The sequence below is a fragment of the Jaculus jaculus genome, chromosome 10 (genome assembly GCF_020740685.1).
Source record: "Jaculus jaculus isolate mJacJac1 chromosome 10, mJacJac1.mat.Y.cur, whole genome shotgun sequence".
NCBI classification, from domain to species: Eukaryota; Metazoa; Chordata; class Mammalia; order Rodentia; family Dipodidae; genus Jaculus; species Jaculus jaculus.
In genome coordinates, this window is record NC_059111.1 from 71,528,632 (window position 1) to 71,551,906 (window position 23,275).

The 23,275-nt window shown below is 36.7% G+C and overlaps 1 protein-coding gene across 4 annotated transcripts in view; it reads left to right on the top strand.

Moving 5' to 3' along the window:
- Positions 1-23,275, top strand: part of Phf14 (PHD finger protein 14) — a 152,652-nt gene that overhangs the window by 56,175 nt on the left and 73,202 nt on the right. For all 4 annotated transcript variants that reach the window (XM_045160141.1, XM_045160142.1, XM_004671592.3 and 1 more), the window contains 3 exons: positions 424-592; positions 18,642-18,692; positions 18,808-18,929. In XM_045160141.1, coding sequence (XP_045016076.1) covers positions 424-592; positions 18,642-18,692; positions 18,808-18,929 — 342 coding nt within the window. The remainder of the gene's footprint in view (positions 1-423; positions 593-18,641; positions 18,693-18,807; positions 18,930-23,275) is intronic.

Sequence of the window (23,275 nt, forward strand, 5' to 3'; positions counted from 1 at the left end):
TACGTTTAAAAAGTGTTAGAATGAGAATCCATGAAGGATTGTGACTTTGTCTGATGTTACATAAGAAAAACATCATAATTTCCTAAAGGAAACTACCTCTTTATTCAGTGCTGAATTACTGATGTTGGTTCATGTAAACATATACCATTGGTGCATGTGTTCTTATAATAGAGACAGACATTGAACTGCATTGTATGTAATACTTATGGTCATTCTGGGAGAAGTATGTGTATATTTCTGTTTAGTCATTATCACACTATATGTGTGAATAAATACCTATGTGGATATATGTACATACATAAACACATTCATACTTACACACACTCATATATATATTCATACATGGACTTTCCATTTATAGATATTATAGCTAAACCAGAGCATAATAAATCTATGAACTTTCTTATTAAAAATTTTGTGCAGGCAATGCTCAGAATGTGACCAAGCAGGGAGCAGTGACCTGGAAGCGGACATGGCCATGGAAACTTTGCCAGATGGAACCAAACGGTCAAGGAGGCAGATTAAGGAACCAGTGAAATTTGTTCCACAGGATGTGCCACCAGAGCCCAAGAAGATTCCAATAAGAAACACGGTATTTATTCCTTACTTCATCTGTTTTTCTTTTTCAAATTTTTATTAACTTCCATGATTATAAAAAATATCCCATGGTAATACCTTCCCTCCCCCCACTTTCCCTTTTGAAATTCCATTCTCCATCATATCCCGTCCCCATTTCGATCAGTTTATTCTTCTTATTCATAGTATTCTGAGGTCAGAGTTTAAGAAAGTGAGAAAGACAAAGGGTAGGCATATTTTTGAGAGTCAAATAAGCATGTCTGTTGCTATTGGTTATATCTATGAATTTATTTTTTATGTTTTTTGTTCAGATGTATATTTAGCTGAAAGTATAGTTTGTGTGGTGGTGAAAGCATAATAAGGAGCACCAGCATAGCCACCAGTCAGGTTAAAAGAGAGAACATAAAGTGTTGAGTGACTTCCTCAGCAGTCTCACCTAAGAGCTCATTTCTCTCTTCAGCCTTATATTTCTCATTCTCTAATAATTTTTCTTATAATTGTTTCAGTCTGTATATTTATAAGCAGTACAGAACTTACTCTTTTAGTTTTTGAGCTTTTAAATATATTTATTTATTTGAGAGTAAGAGAGACAGAGACAGACAGACACTTGTGGGCACACCAGAGCCTCTTGCTGCTGCATATAAACTCCAGATGCATGTAATACTTTGTGCATCTGGCTTTACATGGTGTATTAGTCAGGGTTCTCTATAGGAACAGAGCTGCTAGAATGAATTACATTAAAAAGGGAATTTATTGGATTAGTTTACAGTAGTCCAGTAGCAGTTGCCGGCCCGAGAATCAAGGAACTGTGTAGCTCTCATTCCACATGGCCAGATGCCTTAGCAATTCCAGTCCTCCCAATCTGGCAGTAAAGGTCTGGAGGCTTCCTGAGCAGCAGATGGTTTTCAATCTACACAGACCTTCAGTTGATGCTGGTCTTCAGTCTGCGCTGATCTTTAATCCACACTAGAAGGCAGCAAGCAGCCCCAGCAGCCAAGTGGAAGAAGGAAGGGACTCTTTTCATCCAGGGCTTCCTTGTTTTTTGGCTTTTCGAGGTAGGTTCTCACTCTGGCCCAGGCTGACCTGAAATTCACTATATAGTCTCAGAGTGGCTTGCAACTCATGGTGATCCTCCTACCTCTGCCTCCCAAGTACTGGGATTAAAGGCGTGTGCCACTGTGCCTGCCTCCAGAGCTTCCTTATATAAAGTTCCCCTCTGAGAGGGGCCACCTGCTCTGGGGGATGGGCTCACTCTGGGGAAGGACTTTCTCATTCAGTTAATCCTTCCTGGAAGCCACTTGAGGGACCCACCTGAAAGGGATTTCTGTGGATTACTAAACAGATCAAGTTGACAACACCTTAACCATCACACATGGGTACTGGGGAATTGAACTCTTGGTTGGCAGGCTTTACAAGCAAGTACCTTTAATTGCTGAGCCGTTCCCCAGCCCAGATTTCGAGTTGTTTTTTCTTTTAACAATGAACTTTGTTTACTATGACATTTTGACTTAAAAAAATTTTTTTTTTGTTCATTTTTATTTATTTATTTGAGTGACAGAGACAGAAAGAGGTAGATAGAGGGAGGAAGGGAGAGAGAGGGAAAGAATGGGCGCTCCAGGGCTTCTAGCCACTGCAAACGAACTCCAGATGCGTGCGCCCCTTGTGCATCTGGCTAATGTGGGTCCTGGAGAATCGAGCCTCGAAGTGGGTCCTTAGGCTTCACAGGCAAGCGCTTAACCGCTAAGCCATCTCTTTAGCCCAAGATTTCGAGTTTTGTATGAATGGAGTCAAACTTTTTTCTTCTGTAACTTTATGCTGTGATCAACATGGTATTGATTTGATTATGCATACTGAACCATGTATTTGAAGTTCATTTGTTTTTATCGAGAATTTTCTATTAAAAGGATAGATCATTATCTAGTTTTCTACTTTATTTCAATGATACACAGTTTGACTTAATTCCTTGGTTTTGTAGTAAATGTCTTCTGCAGTATGGTAACAGGAGTTAGACTATATAGATTTATAGACCAAGTTATAGCATATTTGTCCTTCAGTTTTGTTAGATCACCACATCTGTTTCTCACACCTGCCATACTCATACCAATAATGGATAATGATCTTGTTGTTTCATAAACTGTCCATTAAACTTGTTTTGTAATGCCTTCCAAAGTAATGCATGAAGAAAATGGGTTGCTCTCCAAACTAATAATTTCAGTACCTATTTGTTATGCTTTTGGGTCAGCCATATTGTCTTTTCATGGAATGTGTATATAAATTATTGGCTAATACTTCTGTCTTAGTGAAAATACTTTGCAGTTGAGATTTAAAGAATTTTTCCAGGAAGCATTTCTGTTTGTTATTATCAGGTGCCTGAGGATCACTCCCAATCCAAGACTATTTTATTTATTTGCTGCCAGCTGGGGGCGGGGGGTGGTGTGTAGAAAGAGAGAGAGAGAGAAAATGAGTAAGTGTGCCAGGGCCTCCAGCCACTGCAAATGAACTCCACGTGCATGTATCACTTTGTACATTTGGCTTACGGGGGTCCTTGAGAATTGAACCTGGGTCCTTTGGCTTTGTAGGCAAGTACTTTAACCACTAAGCCATCCCTCCATCCCCTGAGACTATTTTATTTTGTTTATTTTGGTTTTTCAGGATAGGGTATCACTCTAGCAAGGATGGTGTGTGTGTTCAGTACATCACCTCAAACCCATGAGGATTTGCTTACAGTTATAAATTCTTAGGGTTGGACAAATTTTCTTTACTGCTTTGATCTAAAGGTGGGCATTTTTCAAAAAATCTGTCTCTCCTTAAGAAAGATGCAAAATGCTGGGTGTGTTGCTACACGCCTTTAATCCCAGTACTTGGGAGGCAAAGGTAGGAGGATTGCTGTGAGTTCGAGGCCACCTTCCTGATAATACATAGTGAATGCCAGTTTAGAATGCCTGGGCTAGAGCAATAGAGTGAGACCATACCTTGAAAAGCTAAAAAAAGAAAGAAAGATACATATATAATATTTAGGGTCAGTTGTCATTATTTGCTTTGTCACTTGTTCCATTTTAGAGAGCCTTTGATTTTTCCTTAACGTGGAGATACAATATCAAACATTTCTTTATTTAGACTCACAGAAACCCCTATTTTGACCTCATAGTAACCCCATTTGAAATATTTTATTTAAGAAACAGTGATTTAGATTATTTCATTCAATTTTATTTGCTCATGTAATTAATGAGGCAGATCTGAGAGTGGCTTTCTTATAGGTCATTGGGATAATTTGTTTGGGTGACTTAAATAGATCCATTGAAATAGTTTCTTTTGTAATACCCACTAGTATAAAATATTTCTTTTCTTTCTTGAGACAAAGTTTTGCTATGTAGCACGTGCTGTCCTTAAATTTATAGTCCTGCTGCCTCAGCCTCCCAAGTGCTGGGATCCTAGGTATGTGTGCTACTATATCTGGTGTACACTTCATTTTAATGCAGTTTTGAGTTTTTTTGATATTTAAGTGTAGTGGTTGTATTTTTGTCAAGTTTTTATTTTCTGCCATTACTGATGAATGTGTAGTATATTTTATACTAGTATTAATATGTTTTGAAACTTTTAAAGAAAATTTTACTTTCATGTGCATATAGAGTAATCACAACATACCCTTCCAGTTCTCCATCCCAAAATAATACAACATTTTGTAGACATTTTAAATCATCAGATTTATTTATTAAATCATTATTAGTTTTCTTTAATTGTTATATTTTGAGTAAGACCTGTTACATTGTTTCTTTTGGTAATAATTTCAACCCTTCTATTTTGTACCTTTTGGCATTTTATGTCATCGTAGTTTTATTTTCTCTCTTTGTCTGTTTCTCTCTCTCTTTCTCCCCCTCTTGCAAATAAATAATCAAAATATATATATAGCTTGGCATGGTATTCTGAGTTCAAGGCGTACCTGGGGCTACAGAGTGAGTTCCAGGTGCGCTTGGGTTAGAGTGAGACTCTGCCTCAGAAGGAAAAGTCTGAACTCTCAGAACATTCTTTTGTGAGTCCTGTAAAATCAAAACATTGTTTACATACTTCCAACACATGATGGCACAGAGTAAACATTCCCATTCCAAAGGAAAGAATGGTGCATAGCAAGGAAAGATGGGACTACCACATCACTGAATCGCAGCTGAGCAAGCATCAAATCTTCATCTCTATGTCCTGTATCTTGGACTTCTGATGGAATCATCTGGGCTCCACAAAGGCTGTGCTACTTATAGCTTCTTTCCTGGGCTAGATCTGCCCTGAGGCTATCACTTTTCTTGGCAGATGTCTCATGGTCCTAACCTCCATTGCAACATAGGGTTCCTCATTGTATTTTTCAAAGATAGCCAATTGAGATTACTAGAGCAATGTGTTAAATTTTTGGTAGAAATCACCCAACCAAACAGGCTTGAGGGGAAGGAAGCTCCATGATGGCAGGGGAAGATGATGGCATGAGCAGAGGGTGGACATCACTCCCTGGCCTACATAAATTGCACCATAGCAACAGTAGAGTGTGCCAAATACTGGCCTTGGGAAGCTGGCCATAACACCCATAAGCCTGCCCCCAACAATACACTTCCTCCAGGAGGTGTTAATTCCCAAATCTCTGTCAGCTGGGAATCTAGCGTTCAGAACACTTAAGTTTATGGGGGACACCTGAATCAAACCACCACAGGTAATTTTGAGGAAATTGATATGTAAAAAGCAGTAAGTCATTAAGTACATTAGTTACATGCCCATATGTGAACTGCTAGCTTAGTGTATGCTCATTTATTTTTCTGTGTATTTCCCCCCCCCCAAATTGTGGGCACTGTGAAAACTGTTCTGGCTGGGGAGAGAAAATAATGCATGCTATTCTATTTAGAGTGAGTATGAAGAAGAATATACTCCTTACTTGTTTTCTCTATAGCTACCAAAACATTTAGTTTATTGTAACTCACTTCTTTTGATTAAGCAACATTTTTAAAAAATTTCTTTACCTGATTTTATCAGAATTAAGAGAAATAAGCTGATGGATGTGACCCTCTTATTGTAGTACCTACATGTGCAAACAATGTTAGAAAAATGGCATCTACTTTTTCATGCTGACAGGAAGTTTTGCATTTATCAAGAGGGAATAAATGGTTCAGCAGGCTTTACCATACTTGTGTTATTTGGCTACTGAGACAAGTCATTTTTCATTTCATTCTATTCTGGTTTCCTGAATAAGGATTTATCAAATACTATAGCATATTTTGAGATTGTAGTTTCAATAAAATAAATGCTGTGCAACATGAGCAGCCTCGGTATGACGTTTTTCCTTCTATGTGGTCAGCCAGAGAAGTTAATTTTAAAAATTACAGTGATAAAATTTATTATTCTAAATGGTGACTTAAAAGAATAATTCCAAGTAAAAGAAAGAAGTACTGTGTTTTAGAAAGCACCCCTCCTTTAAAACATGTATCCTTTGCTCTATACTTTAACATCAGTTCATATTTAATTGTTAGGATACTATCTGTTTTTTGGAATATATCACTATGAGTGGTAGAATTATTTATGTTAAAATATAATCATAATCATAGTTGTGTTCTTTTTTGCTCTAAGAAATTTAAGCTGTAATTAAAGACAAATTTTCCTTTAGCTTCTTTTCCAACTTCATGTACTTTGACCTATCTATTAGGTTGCATATTTTGAATTTTGAATAGTAAACATTTTTTTTAGCTTTTTCATTAAAAAAAAAAAAAGATAAAAACATCATGAATGAGGGCTGGAGAGATGGCTTAGCGGTTAAGTGCTTGCCTGTGAAGCCTAAGGACCCCGGTTTGAGGCTCGCTTCCCCAGGTCCCACGTTAGCCAGATGCACAAGGGGGTGCACGCATCTGGAGTTCGTTTGCAGTGGCTGGAAGCCCTGGCGCGCCCATTCTCTCTCTCTCCCTCTATCTGTCTTTCTCTCTGTCGCTCTCAAATAAATAAATAAAAAATGAACAAAAAAATTTTTAAAAAAACATCATGAATGAGATCTATGAAATATGGGAATAGTTCAAATAACTTAAAATTATTTAAATATTAGCAAGTAAAAGAGGAATAATCTGGCTTTAGAAAATTCCTTGTGTGCTCTTTTCAGCTTGAGAGATTACACCTTGGTTTGATTATACAAGTACTCTGTTTCTAGTTATTTCAGCATCATAGCAAGCATTATTCTGTTTTATTCATGTATATAAAGAGGAGGGCTAACTTGAAAGAATTAAAGGATTGAGTTAATTTTTACTTTATTGGTGTTTACTACTTACTTTTATCAATTCAGTTTTCACACCTCTCATTTAAAGTAATTACTTACTGCCATTTTAAAGAAGGAAGCTAAGCAATAGGTATTAAGTAATTTTGCTTAAGGCAGACAGCCTCTAAGAGGTTCATGTAGGAGTTATTCTGCCTTTTTCTTTGAAGTAGTGAAGACATGTAACTGTCAGTGATGTTTGAAACTTTTTTTGGAGGGGGGACTTTGAGGTAGGGTCTCACTCTAGCCCAGGCTGACCTGGAATTCACTGTAGTGTCAGGGTGGCTTCAAATTCATGGTGATCCTCCTACCTCTGCCTCCTGAATGCTGGGATTAAAGGTGTGCATCAACATGCATGGCTCTGAAACATTTTCTCTTTTTTAAATTTTTTTTTTGTTTTATGTTTATTTATTTATTTGAAGGTGGCAGAGAGAGAGAGAGAGAGAGAGAGAGTGAGAGAGGGAAGGAGGGAGGGAGGGAGGGAGGGAGAGAGAATGGGCACACCATGGCCTCCAGCCACTGCAAACGAATTTCAGAAGCATGTGCCCCCTTGTGCATCTGGCTAACTTGGGTCCTAGGGAATTGAGCCTCGAACCGGGGTCCTTAGGCTTCACAGGCAAGCACTTAACCGCTAAGCCATCTTTCCAGCCCTGAAACATATTCTATATTGGGTAAAGAGACAGTCAAATTCGTTAGTCAGGGTTGCAAAAACAACACTCTGGTAGGGTGTTTACTTAGCTCAAGGCTCCAGATTTAATTCCCAGCACTATATGAGTGAGTGAGTGAGTGAGTGAGTGGAACAGAACACATACATGTATATGTACATATATCCATTAATTAAAGCAATTATTAAATGAGATAATCTTTTTATTTTAATATTCTGTTTTTATTTATTTGACAGAGAAAGAGGGAGGGGGAGGGAGGGAGGGAGAGAGAGAGAGAGGAAGGGAGAGAGAATGGATGCACCAGGGTCTCCAGCCACTGCAAATGAACTCCAGACTACATGCATCCCCTTGTGCATCTGGCTAACATGGGTCCTGGGGAATTGAACCTGGGTGCTTTGGCTTTGCAGGCATGCCTGAGATAATCTTTTTAAAGTTAAAGATATGTTTGAAAACGCCATGATTAAGTCTAAATTCTCTTAATTTCAATTTATAGTTGGCCCTTTTCCAGACCAGTACCCGTGTTTTTGTTTATTTTTATTTATTTAATTGAGAGGGACAGAGAGAGAAAGAGGCAAAGAGAAAGAAAAAATGGGTGCTTCAGGGCCCCCAATCACTACAAACTTCAGACGCGTGCAACCCCTTGTGCATCTGGCTAATGTGGGTCCTGGGGAATTGAGCCTCGAGCTGGGTCCTTAGGCATCACAGGCAAGCGCTTAACCACTAAGCCATCTCTCCAGCCCCAGAATCCTGTTTATGCTTTTATTATCCTTCATTTTTTTTTATCCTCTTGCTTTTTCTTACCAGTGCTATGCTATTTGAGCTGTTTCTAAGATTAAAAAATTTGTATCTTACAGTGTTTTAAAAATTTTTGTTAGACATTTTGCTTCCATATCTATTTTAATGTAGCAATAGAGTTAACATCGGTATTAATTATTTTCAAATGTAACTATTATATTTAAGAGCAACTTTGATAAATAAATTGAAAAGTTAGAAGGTCTGAGTACTATAAGACCTTATTTATCTATTTATTTGGTATTTTTATACTTATATTTTTATTAATTTATTTGAGGGAGCAGCAGGTAGAGAGACTATGGGTGCACCAGGGCCTCTAGCCACTGCAAACTCTAGATGCATGTGCTACCTTATATATTGTATATCTAGCTTGCATGGATACTAGGGAATGGAACCTGCATCCTTTGGGTTTGCAGGCATGTACCTTAACCATCAAGCCATTTTCCAGCTCCTTATTTGGTATTTTGAGGCAGGATCTCACTCTAGCCAGGCTGACCTAGAACTTACCGTGATGCTCCTTGCCTCTGCTCTCTAAGTGCTAGGATTAAAGTTGTGTGCCACTGTGCCTGGAAAGACTATAAAACTTTTAGTTTATTTATTTATTTTGAGAGAGAAAGAGGCAGACAGAGCAAGCATGGACATAACAGGGCCTCCAGCCACTGCAAATGAACTCCAGACACATGTACCACCATGTACATCTGGCTTACTTGGGCACTAGGGAATCGAACCTGGATCTTTAGGCTTTTCAGGCAAGTACCTTAACTGCTAATCTATCTCTCCAGCCCTGGAAAGATTCTATTTTATTTATTTATTTTGGGTTTTTTGAGGTAGGGTCTCACTCTAGCCCAGGCTGACCTGGAATTCACTATGGAGTCTCAGGGTGGCCTTGAAGTCATAGCAGTCCTCCTACCTCTGCCTCCTGGGTGCTGGGATTAAAGGTGTGTGCCACCATGCCTGGCTTAAGATTTTATTTTTATATTCTATCCTAGTCATACTTATAAAGTGATTATATATATAGCATGTGGTTGGATACCAGTGGACTCATGGAACCTACTAGTAGGTGAAAACAGGATGGAGTGGTTGGTGACATTCTCCATGTGTGTGTTTGTAGTTCATGGATGAATCTGTAAAACTACTGTAAGGTAACCTCAAATACTTCTGCTTAAGTGTCTTACTTTGCTGACAGTTTTGTTGCATTGTTTTTTATGAAGGAACTTACTTCATTTTAGGAAAGGAAATTGCTTTTGAAGAAAATATAAATTAGCTTGTCCATATCCCTTTTGAAGTTACTTTAAAAAATGATGTTTGTATTTGAGCATATTTTCTAATAACTTTAATGTAACTTGAAAGCTTTCAGGTTCTTTTTTCCCTCTTTTCTTTACCCTGCATGTCATCCAATGACTTTTCATCTTTTGTACCATTGCCAGAGGACTGCCTGCGGCCACTTTGCCTACTCTGACACACTCTCACATGTAGCATCATCTGCTTCCTTTGAAGTTCTGAGATTGGTTTTCCCTGAATCATGGATTCTCATCGTAGTTGATGTATTTCATATATTACTCAATAACTGCAGTGGACAAAATATATCTGAGCAGCCTTGACTGAAAACCCTGTGGTTTTCCAGAGCTCACTGTTGTTAGGATAATTATTTTGGTAAAGGAATTAAACACATGCTTCATGTGCTTCCTTCTTTTGACACTGAACAATAAAGGCCAGTTTATACGCTCCTCTTCATTTTGTTTATTTATATCTTTCTTTTCAAAATTTGTTTTTATTAGTTTTCTATTCAGCAAATATAGGCAGTTTGGTACCATTATTAGACTCATCTGTGACATAACCCCTCCCCATTGGCCCCTCCTTGTTGAGGTATATGGGTCGTGCATTGTGGAGTTAGCCCAGTTATTGGTATGATAAATGTCTCTGCAACATGTGGCTCTGACATTCTTTCTGCCCCCTCTTCCACAAAATTTCCCTGAGCCATGTTGGGTTCATTTTTGGTCTGCTTCAGTGATGAGGTGTTGGGGGCCTCTGAGGCTCTAGCTCTCTGATTTGGTAGGAGTTGATTTTTCTCTGTGTTGGTCTCCTTCCCCCTTGTGCTGGTATCCGGTTCATCAGGAAAACAGCACCCTTGCTTGTTTCACCAATTTTCCTTAGTTTCAGCCGGGGCCCTTTTGAGATATGATGCAGTGGCTCTCTCTTTAGGATCTGCATCTATCTGAAAAAGAGAAGCAGATTCTCCAACGGAAAATAAGTTAGCACCAGGACAAATGAGATAACCCTTACTTTTTTATAGAGAGTTTAATAGGTGTAGGCCCTCTTGTAGCCCATGATTGACATTGGAGAGTGGGCTTATGTTTGGATATGGTTCTGACTTGTTTCCCAGCTCCAGCTATGGGTCCTGTACCACTGAGGGGATCAGTTAGCTAAATCAAGAGCAGTTGGTTCCCCACCATGGCTGTGTGCCACTATTGCACTTGTGTGGACATCACAACAGGTTATTTGTTGTTAAGTAGGTTATACCATGTGTTGCTTGGACAGATATTGGTCATTTTCCCTCAGTTACCCATGTAGCACCTTCTGGCACTAGATATGCTGACTCTCTGGGAACTGACTCTCTCCTGGCTTCCAGCCATGCCATTCCATTTTACGTGTCAGCTGCATATGGTGTCTTCAGCAACTAACCTTTGGTGGGTCATCAAGTACTCTGACAGAAATCTGTCATTCTTTTAGGAAACCTTGTAGGTTTCTCTGATCAAAAGCTCATTGTGGATGGTAGCCCCATGCTGGTACTGGGAGTTACAGGTCAGTGCCCACTAAGAAAATGAGGAAAAAGATAACTAATATACAAGAGTTAGAGAGAAGAGAAGAGAGAGAGGGAGAGGGAAGATGTAGAAGATTTAGGTTAGACTTGATCCTACCCTCTCCAGTGTCTGTGGTTCAGGTGTTTCCTGTAAGGACCTGGTGAAGGTTCAGCCATACGGTCTCCCTTTTAGGAAGTAGAATTTTATGGTACCATTGCCGTTTGGGTCTAGATTAGTGTTTCCCACCCTAAGTACCTCATCAGTTTCTCTATGCCTCTTCTTCAGTTCTCCAAATTTGTGGCTACACCTTAATTCATTTTTAAAACTTGGGTTCAAACTTCTTTATTTATTTATATCTTTCTTGTTTGTGTTTCTTCCCTTCCCTCCTTCCTTCCCTCCCTCCCTCCCTTCCTTTTTTCCCCTTCCTTCCTTTTTTTTTTTTTTTTTTTTTGAGGTGGGATGTGTTACTTTAGCCTAGGCTGACCTGGAACTCACTATGTAGTCCCAGGCTGGCTTCAAACTCACGCTGACCCTTCTACCTCTGCCTGCTGAGTCCTGGGACTAAAGTAGGCATGTATCACCACGCCTGCCTTGTTTTCTTTTTCTTCTTTTTATTTTTAAATAATGTCATTAATTTATAAGGGGGGAGAGAGGGAGAGAGAGAGTGTGTGTATGTGTGTGTGTGTGTGTGTGTATGAGAGAAAATATGAGAATAGGTGTGCCAGTACATCATACTATGCAAACAAACTGCAGATGCATATGACACTTAGTGTATCTAGCTTTACGTGGGTACTGTGGAGTTAAATCCAGATCATCTGGCTTTGCAAGTAAGTGCCTTTGACCACTGAGCTCCCAAGGTGTTTTTATTTATTTATTTATTTTTCTTGAGGGGGTGTGTTTGTTTTCATTCTAGCCCAGGCTGACCTGGAACTCATTCTGTAGTCCCAGACTGAACTCAAACTCATAATGATCTTCTGTTCTCCCCCATTGCTAGGATTAAAGGCATGTACCACCATTCTTTCTAAGTTATTGTACATAGTGATGGGCTTCCTGCTGGCATCTTACCTGTGTCATTCCTTTTTGTAATCTTCCTCCCCATTGGACAAGGACAGAAGGAATGCTAAGATTTTACCTATTTTGTATATACTGTATTCTATGAAAAGTGTTTCACAAAACATTTTTTTGTTTTTCCAGGTGGGGTTTCATGCTAGCTCAGGCTGACCTGGAATTCACTATGTAGTCTCACAGTGGCCCCGAACTCATGCCCATCCTACCTCTGCCTCCCAAGTGCTGGGATTAAAGGTGTGTGCTACCATGCCTGGCAGCAGAACATTTCTTAATCATGTAAAACATATTTGTACAGGTACAAGTAGTAGTCAAACCAAATTTGTCATGATTTCCTTCATATTCTTCCATTTATTTTCATAATGCTGTCAGTGTAAATTAAATTACATTAAAAATAAACTCCACATCCAGTTCACCAGATGGAAAAATCCCACTTTTGTGATCTCTTATCTGCTCCTTGTGGACAGCCAGCAGAAACAGGTGGTACTGTGTTCTCATCTTATTTCATATGTACCTAACCTCTTTAAAAATGCTTTTCAATATTATGGTGTGTTTTTGGTAAAGTTTTCTAGTTGAAAACTAAATTTTTTAAAAATATATTTTATTTATTTGAGAGAGAGAGAGAGAATGTGCGTGCTAGGGCATACAGCCACTGCAAAGGAACTCCAGACGCATGTGCCTCCTTGTGCATCTGGCTTACGTGGGTCCTGGGGAATTGAACCGGGATCCTTTGGCTTTGCAGGCAAACTCCTTAACCACTAAGCCATCTCTCCAGCCCAAAACTAAATTTTTTAAGTAAATTCACACACATGTCAATTAACTGTACATTGAAATATTTTAAATAGCTGCCAACACGCTACTGACATCTTATTCCACACCATAAATCTTGCTCTGTAGATTGACAGAGGTTTGCAGGGTTTTACTTAATTGTCCTAATAAATACTGAAGTTGTAATTTTGCTCACCATGACTATGTTTTCTCTATGATATCAACTACATAAAGGAGCATTTTTTGGGGGTAGTTCAATATAGCTCAGGCTGACCTGGAATTCACTCTGTAGTCTCAGGGTGGCCTCGAATTTGTGGTGATCCTCCTACCTGTGCCTCCTGAGTGTTCGGGTTAAAACCGTGTGCCACCACGCCCTGCCAAGGCATTTTTTTTATTTAACCATATATGACCTATTTGTATGTTGACTTGTCATTAAACTATATAATAGAGATATAATAGAAACACACCAGTAAGTATATTAAGACCAATTTAATACTATTAAAGATACTGAAGCACTGTTATTTTGTTTTGAAGTTTATTCATTTGTCAGATAAATTATTCTAGTCCTGGGACAATCATCATTAATTTTACTTAGTTATAATTCGAGTAATACTTGTTCTAAAGAATTTATTAAAGTGGTGCTTGGTTATTAAAATAGCTTTATTCTTTTCCAGTTTAGATATATTGTATTCATTATCATTCAAGTGTATTGTCTGTATGTCTTATAACATCTTTGCAAGTAAATACACTATAGACAGACCAAGAGCCAGGTAATCTAAGTGGCTGAGGTAATCAGCTTTTCCTAAGCAAACCAAGCTCTAAAAAGCAAGAAAACAATTAAAAACAAAAACAAGAACATGTCAAGGATTTGAGTGTGTTTTAAACTTTCCTTTATTATTAATAACTTAATGACTACTTATAAAATGCACCATAATTTGGAATTGAACCCTTAATTGATGAGTTATTTGGAATTTTTAGATAGTGTGTTTGTATTACATGATGAAAGACATATAGTTTAAGTGAAGTTCATCCTGTTTCATCCTGCTGCTTTCCTTATTTTATTTGTAATTTAGTTTGTGTTGCCCACAACGTATATTATGAAGTAGCTGTTTTCTTGTGGATACTTGTATACACTTGAAATGAGGCAAGCTCTTTGATAATTATAATGTGCTATATGAAAAAACAAATGTAGTTGTTTTTCTTTTTGCTTTTTTGCAATATTTGTGCTCCATAAAAACTTAGGTTGACTTATCCACTCTGGGTCACCACTTTTCAGAATACCTTTTTAATCATGAATTTAGGCAGTTTTTTTTTTTTTTTTTTTTTTTGTTGTTTTAAAACAGTTTCTGAGCTGTGCATGGTGGTACATGCCTTTAATCCCAGCACTTGGGAGGCAGAGGTAGTAGGAGAATAGCCATGAGTTCGAGGCCACCCTGAGACTACATAGTGAATTCCAGGTCAGCCTGGGCTAGAGTGAAACCCTACCTCGAAAAAAAAAATTAGTTTTGTGCTTTAAAAATTTTTTTTTTGGTTCGTTCTTATTTATTTATTTGAGAGTGACAAAGAGAAAGAGGCAGAGAGAGAGAGAGAGGGAGAAAGACAGAGAATGGGCACGCCAGGGCCTCCAGCCACTGCAAATGAACTCCAGATGGGTGTACCCCCTTGTGCATCTGGCTAACATGGGTCTTGGGGAACTGAGCCTGGAACTGGGGTCCTTAGGCTTCACAGGCAAGCACTTAACCACTAAACCATCTCTCCATCCCAGAGTTTTTGTGCTTTTATTGCTACCACTTTATTATAACAAAAAAAAAAATCTATAGTTCTTAAATTTTTCTTGTTTAGATGACCTGGTATTTTGAGAGGTTCTGTTTGGATTAAATATTTTAAGGAATGTGATAGCTACTTGATGAATGCTGTGGGAATATTCTGTCAGTTGCTTTTGTCAACAGAACGTTAGTCACTGTGCTGTATGGGGATACCATATTACAGATAGTAGAGTGTTCAATTGCATTTTCTTTCCATTTGGCATAATTATGTTATGTACATGTATTGACATGTAAGAAATCTATTTGGTATCATAAACTTGTTATTTAAGTAGTCAGGCCGAATAAGTGATTTGCCCACTCAAAACTTTTAGTCACCTCTACCTGGGATTAAATTATTCATCTTAAATTTAACATTCAAGAAAATCAATTGTAAGATATGGTAATTAGATATGAGATACTTTGAATTTTCACTGGTGTGATATCAGAAAGTCATTCTTCTAGAGTGTTCCAGAGCTCTTAGACGGTTATGATTTTCTATCTTTATGGCAACCTTGTATTTCTAGCTGGATAGATAGTATGTTTTAAGTTACTATATAGCTAGATGAGTGCTTACCATTTGGGAATAAATGTACTTAAATTTAGATAATTGCATATATACTTGTTCATTTTTAAGTGTCAGTTTAATAAAATACAGTTATTTGAAAGGGAATTTATTAATATGGAGAGAAGTATAACTGCATAGTTGTGTGACAGAATCACTGGTAGTACTCTGTCTTGCTACATGCGAGCATGAAGAAAGTTCTATCCAAAGAGTCATAGCAGATATTAAAGACTGAGCCTTTTATCAAAAGTATCAAATACAGACTGAGTATCTATAAACCAAAAATCAGAAATCTAAAATACTGCAAAATCTTAAATGTTCTGAGTGTCAGTGCTATAATATTTTAAATCCCTTTGGAGCATGTAGATTATGGAGCGTTTCATATTTAAAAATTTTGGATTAGAAGTGTTTTCATGGAAAAGTCTATGCAGATGTTCTAAAATCTTAAAAATATGAAATCTGAGACATTTGGTCTCAAGCAGTTTGGATGAGGAATGCTTATCCTGTAATTAAATTTCTCAAAATATTTAAAATATGAAATTGGAGCAGTATAGCATATACTTAAAATAGTTCAGAACTGAGAAGATGGCTCTGTGAATAGGTATGAACACCCGAGACAGCCTAAGACCTTCTGAGTTTGATCCTAGCACCCAAATAAACAGCTGATCATGACCATGAAGATGTATAATCCCAGTTACATGGGGGAACAGAGACAAGAGGATTGCTAGGGCTTCCTCACCAAAAAGCCAGCAGCTCTGTTTTGAGGAAGTGACTGTATCTCAAGGAAACTGAGGATGAGCAATTGAGGAGGGTACCCTACTTCTCCCATCTGCATACATGTGCAGAACATGTATATATCTGCACACGCAAGTGCATATGCTGTACACACACCATATTATATACCATACCACACATCCAAAAAAAGAAAGTTAGAAAGAAAATTAGAGTTAGGTGAAATATAGCTACTTGATTACCTAAAAGGTGGGTTGGATGAAGAGGCTTTGGAAGCATTCTCTTCAGAAGATGATGAAGCTACAATAAATGATTGAAATATTTTCTCCTTAACATAATTTACTGAGACAGAAATGGTATATATTTTGCCAATATTTTATTTGTAGCATTTATATAACATGGTATAATCATTTATTAATTTAAAATTAACCAGTTAGAGTTTATTTTATTAAAACAAATTCCTTGATCCTTTGCATGTAGTAAGCATTGTATTAAGTCTAATTGGGTTTAGAAAGGTGCATATGACATGATCCTTACCAGTTGGAGATGAAGCTTTTCTGGGGCAAAATATAAACATTAATATTAAGAAGGACAACAAAATAATATAGAAAGGTAGCCAAAAGGACAAGTCTATAGACTTGGAACTTGAATAAATGTCAACACTAAGAACTCTTCCATGCTAACTAGTCTTCTCAAATTTAATGTGTATTACTTACTTCAGATTCTTGTTAAAAGGAAAATTCTAATTGAACTTTTAAAATAAACCTGAGTTTCTTCATTTCTTTCTATTTTTAAATAACTTTATTTATTTGGGAGAACAAGAAAGGGAGAAAGAGGGGACAAAGAGAGTAAGTATGGCTATGCCAGGGCCTCCTGCCACTGCAGACGAACTTCAAACACATGAGCCACTTTGTACATTTGGCTATTTATGTAGGTACCGGGGAACAAAACCCATTAAAGTACCTTTAACCACTGAGCTCTTTCTCCAGCCCTGTTTTCTGCATTTCTAATAATTGCCTTAGGGGATGCTAGTACATAGAGACATGGATGATACTCTGAGGAACACGGCTTGCTACTATTTTTGTAGAAGTAAAAATAGATATAAGGCCTGCATTTAAAAGTCTTTTGTGATACTAGTTTATTCTTATAGTTCTACTTTTTTTCTCAGTTAATTTCATAATATAATGTATATTGATTTGCAACACAAGCGTAAATGGCTACATGCTGGGCGTGGTGGCGGACACCTTTAATCCCAGCACTTGGGAGGCAGAGGTAGGAGGATTGCCGTGAGTTCGAGGCCACCCTGAGACTACATAGTGAATTCCAGGTCAGCCTGGGCTAGAGTGAGACCCTACCTCAAAAAAACAAAAAATAAAAATAAAAATAAAAAAAAGTAAATGGCTACATGACCTATAAGTTAACTATGCTTCAAATGCCTTTAACTGACTTTTGGTTATTTAGGGCTAATTAAACATTATGAAATTAGCACATTGCTGTTGTGTAAGAAAGGACTTGATATTTTGAAGCTTCAGAAAGCATTGATGTATTTATATTAGAAAGTAGTCATGTTGGGAATTGTTTGATGCCTACTCTAACTTTGACATTCATATTTGTTCATCTCAACTCTCTTAATTTGTGATCTTGGTACCTGTTTTTATTTTCCCATCTCTAGGGCAGTGTTCTGCAGTCACATATCCTAAGTCTACAAAGGTGGTGCTATGGGGTAGAAATTCAATAACCTGTGCTGGTAGCAAAACATGTTTTCTTCCAAATAGTGATTGTGTTACGAAATATCCTTTTCTTAAATGAAATACCTATTTTTCAAGGTAGGGTCTCACTAGCTCAGGGTGACCTGAAATTCACTGTGTAGTCTCAGGGTAGCCTCAAACTCATGGTGCTCCTCCTACCTCTGCCTTCCAAGTGCTGGGATTAAAGGCATGTGCCACCATGCCTGGCAAAAATATGTATTTTAATAACTTGGTTTATCTAATTTTATTTTAATTAGAATTAGAGGATTTGTGAGATCTATGCCTTCTACTTTTCTTTGGTTGCCTTGTATTGTACAAACATGTATGAGAGCATTCATGTATAAGTAAACAGCAGTTGATATGAAGACTCCAATTTAGTGTTTCTGCTGCCATAGAAGTGATATGTGATAAGTTGTGGAAAGTTATCACATATCACTGGGGAGGCAGAGGTAGGAAGATCGCCATGAATTCGAGGCCACCCTGAGTCTACATAGTGAATTCCAGGTCAGCCTGATCTAGAGTGAGACCCTACCTTGAAAAAACAAACAAACAAAAAAATTGTGGAAATTTAAATGATTTGAGTGACTTATAGATAGATATAAGTACAGAGTACTGAAGAAGAACCTTCAGAATAGTTCTATAATCACTTTTTTTCTATCAGGTACACGCTAATGGAAAGAAATGATGTATAAGTTGTGTTTAATTAGGTTTTTGCAATTTATTTTACCAATCAACATACAATGGATGAATTAATCAAAAACACTAATTTTCCAAGTATAACTTAGTAACATTTAACAGAGTAAATTCATTTAATTCATTTTGTAAACATTGGATATTTTTGTGTATTTTCTTTCAGAGAACAAGAGGGCGAAAACGAAGCTTTGTTCCTGAGGAAGAAAAACATGAGGTTGGAATAAGTTAAGCACTTTTTACACAGTCTGAACTCAGAAACTTTCATTCTTGGAGTCATTGCTGACCCCTTCTTTTTCTGATTTGTTTTGCTTGTTTCATTTGTGTGGCAGGAAAGAGTCCCAAGAGAGCGAAGGCAGAGGCAGTCTGTGCTGCAGAAGAAGCCCAAGGCTGAAGACTTAAGAACAGAGTGTGCAACTTGCAAAGGAACTGGGGACAATGAAAATCTTGTCAGGTAAGTTGAATGCTGAGACCTTGTCTTTAGAGATTAAAGTCCCATATCATCATTTTCTCATCATAGACAAAGAGAAAAAAAAAATACAGCAGAGCCCCTTTATAAAAAGCTTATATTGCTGGGTGTGGTGGCGCATGCCTTTAATCCCAGCACTTGGGAGGCAGAAGTAGGAGGATCGCTGTGAGTTCGCCTGAGACTCCATAGTTAATTCCAGGTCAGCCTGGACCACAGTGAGACCCTACCTCGAAAAACCAAACAACAACAACAAAAAATCTTATTTAATGATAACAGTACTTAAGGAAAAGATTTTATCCACTCATTAAATGGACATACATGGCTATCTCTGGTTCAGATGTAAATAAGAGGGATCATCAATCTGGATTTGAGCACAAGAGAATTAAGTTTCTCCTGAAAAGAGAAGTTGACAAGCGCTATATATTGATGCCACAGAAATATTTGAAGTAGACATCTTGTATTAAAATTGTATCTTATCTCATAAAACCATAAAGTACTGAAGTCTTTTAGGTTATTATCAAAATTGAGGTTTATCTCAGCAGTAGTGAGACAGACCTTACTGGCAAGAGCTGCCTTAGCGCTTCCTTACCACTTTCCAAAGTGAATGTGTTAAATGCTTCTCTCTTATGAAATAAAGAAAGGTGAAAAGATGGCCTAGATAGGTTTTCTTTTTCATTTTCTTTTCTTTTTCATTTCTTTGTTTTGTTTGAGTACTGTTTTTTATTTAAGTCAAACATAATGCTAGCCAGGCATCTTAGCTGGTATTGCATGGCGGCTGTTCTTTGGCTCAGACTTCTAACCATTTGCCTCTTTTGTGGAAATGGAGGAATTAGTCAAATGATGAAAGAGGTCAGGGAGTGGGTGGTCAGCAAAAAGAGCTTATTTAAAAGAATTATCATTCTTTCAAAGGATAGTAAATACAGGGCTCTTATAGTATGGTATAGTATGGAATCTTTTCTGAAAAGTTATCTTTAGTAAATTATAATTCAATTAAGTGGATGGGTAAAGAAGTAAACATTTCAAAAATAATAAACCCATGTTGATAAAATATATTTGCTACTATTTTATTTTATATGATTTAAAATATTTACTTTGAATGATGCCTTATATTTTAATCACTGAAATATTTTTATGCTCATAAAATGAAGGCCTGTAACTATACATTTATTAGGTTGGTTTTTTCTCATCATTAAAGAAGATCAGGAGAAAGCAAAATTTCCAGTAAAGAAAGAAAAACTGTTTTAACAAACTTAAGAAAGCCTATTTGATTTTGGTGATTTTTTTTTTTTTTTTTTTGAAGCAGTGCATGTAGAACCTGGTGGCAGCTATCCTAAAAACTAAGTTCATGTGAGTTTAGAATAAAGCTGTTAGCAGTTATGAAAACACACATGAATGCTTATGATCATGATAGATTTTTCAAAAATGAAATCCTAAGTGTAAGCATAATATGGTGGCATACATAAAATTATGAAAGCAAAGTGATAAAGTGATAGGCTTCTAAATAAACCCAGAGAATTCAATCCAGAGAAATTTCCTTGAGCTTGGGAATGGAATGAAGAAATGTGAGAGATGAAGAAAAAGAGAACTACTGATAATCATTTTAATTTTGTGAACTAATTGGAATATGTACTCCCTTTCCTTTTTTGGTAGTAGATTGATTCAGGCCCTTTTGCAATAAGATCTACACATTTTTTGTTTTTCTTTTCTCTCTTTCCTTATTTCTTTGTTTCTTTCTGTCTTTCTCTCTCTTTCCTTCTTTCTTTCTTTCCTTCCTTCCTTCTTTCTTTTCTTCTTTCTTTCTTTCTCTCTCTCTCTCTCCCTCTCCCTCCCTCCCTCCCTCCCTCCCTCCCTCCCTCCCTCCCTCCCTCCCTCCTTCCCTCCTTCCTTCCTTCCTTCTTTCTTTCTTACTTACCGTCTGTCTGTCTGTCTGTCTCTCTCTCTCTCTCTCTCTCTCTCTTTCTTTCTTTCTTTTGTTTGGTTTTTCGAGATAGAGTCTTTCCCAGGCTAACCTAGAATTAGTTTCACACTGGCCTTGAACTCATAATGATTTTTCTACCTCAGCCCCCTGAGTACTGGAATTAAAGGCATGCACCACCACTCCTTGCTGGATCTACACATTTTTACCAGACTGAATTTTTTTTGCATATATTTTACATTCTGTTAGAAATGAATACATTTTTTTCCTCAAAACTCATGTGATAGGGCACTTCTGACCCATATTTTAGCCATAACAAATACTAGGTTTCCTCTTTCTTCTTAATTTGGTAAGATTTTTGAATAGTATTAATATTTCTAATCTATTTAATCAGCTTCTATTATAAATTTTTTATTCCTAATCACATCGTTACATCATGCTAGTATCTGGAGTTTTCCAGAAGTCTTTTGGAGGATAATATTCTAGAAATAATATACAAAGTTTTCTTAATTGATTAAGATAATAGCATCATAAATTATCTGTAAAAGTATTAAAAAGATAATGAAAATGGAATTTAAATGTTTTTCTTAATATTCTTGAGAAATATTAAGAAAAACTGTGCATGAAGCAGAGCCTGAGGTGTTTTAGAGTTATGCTATTTTTATTTTAAAATATATTCAGTTTAAGGAATACAGCTCAAGGATTAAGTACTTTTATATAGGATTTTGCCTATCTAATGATAATCTCATAGCAAATATGTATTATTTGCGTAACATTTATTTTGGAGTTGGCACCATTATTGTCTGAGAATACCTCACCCCAAATTGAATTTTTATGAGTACATTGTGTCTTAATATGTTCACATGATATTTTTCAACTTTAATTTTGATATTTTGATTTATTTATCTTATACGTAAATATTTATGATCTTGAGGATTGAATCATGACTTCACGGAGCTCTTTTAAATAAGGCTTCTGCCTAGTCACAAATAGATTGTACTCACTGTCTATTCCTTTTTCAGTGCTTTGGATCATAGTAAGTTTGCACTGAATATAGTGTTTATGTCTTAAGTTCGCTTGAATAACTCAACAGGACCCGATCTTTAGCAAGTGTGATTTTGGAACCATACTCCTTTGTATAGAATTAATCAGGCTGTGTAGAAAATTCCATTGCTGTTATTTTCCTTTGTTACTTGTACATGTTCATATGTGAGATTACATGTATGGTTTTGCATTACTGTGAAGAAATTGTGTGCAGCATATGTGGTGTTGGGAAAACACTGTAGCATTTCTGTGTCTCAGTCTTCTCCCTGTATGTTAGCTGAATTGATTCTTACTTGGTACCATTAGGCATTTTGTGTAAATGGTTAAGTGATGGTAAAGTACTTGTACATAAAAATGTGGACAAAAGTATTGTATAGGAACACAAAGTATACTTACATGTTTATGATGAAGTAAGGGTTAGTATTAGCAGATGAGTTTCCAAAATAATAAACAGTGATATTTTGAAACTCTTAGAAAACTTATATATTCTGTTTTTATATATAATTATTTCTAGAATATACTGAAGAAACATATATATAATTTGTCATATGTATATGTATGTGGGTGTATATATACGTATACATATACATATATATATATGTATTTTTTTTTTCTCTAAGTTTGTTAGATAAAGCTATCCTCACCTGGTTTGAGGAATATAAAAATTATCAAAGTCATAAAGGAAAATCTATCTTATATTATTTACAGAACCTTTTTGTTTTGTTTTGTTTTTGTTTTTTTCATTTTTCAAGGTAGGGTTTCACACTAGTCCAGGCTGACCTGGAATTCATTACGGAGTCTCAGGGTGGCCTTGTACTCACAGCGATCCTCCTACCTCTGCCTCCTGAGTGCTGGGGTTAAAGGCATGCACCAATAACTCTCGGCTACAGAACCTTTTTAAGAAGTGGTTTCCTTTTGTATCCACTTTTTATACTTAAAAATTATCTGAGTTGTCCACTAAAAGTATGTTCCTTTATGTTAACAATATGCAAATAAATGTTACAGGCTAAATTAAAACGTGTTGAAATTGTGATATCTTATTTTGGTATTCATATATCTTGCAAAAATGTTTTGTTGAATTTGTTCATGTAATGAAACCTTACTTATTTTTGTTGCCACATTTCATGCTCAGTAAGTGCTTAATATGCTTTACACTCCATACTACTGCTCATTCTTTTGTTCAATTAATCAAAACTTTTATAGTAACTTGAGAGCAAATTTAGTCAGTAGATATAAAATTAATAATAGAGGTATTTGAAAGGTTTCATAAGGGAGAGTAATTTTTAGGTCAATAAAATAGCAGAATTTTGTATACATGTGTATTAGGTAAAGAAAGAAATTATCAAAAAGAAATTGATGGATATATCTATGA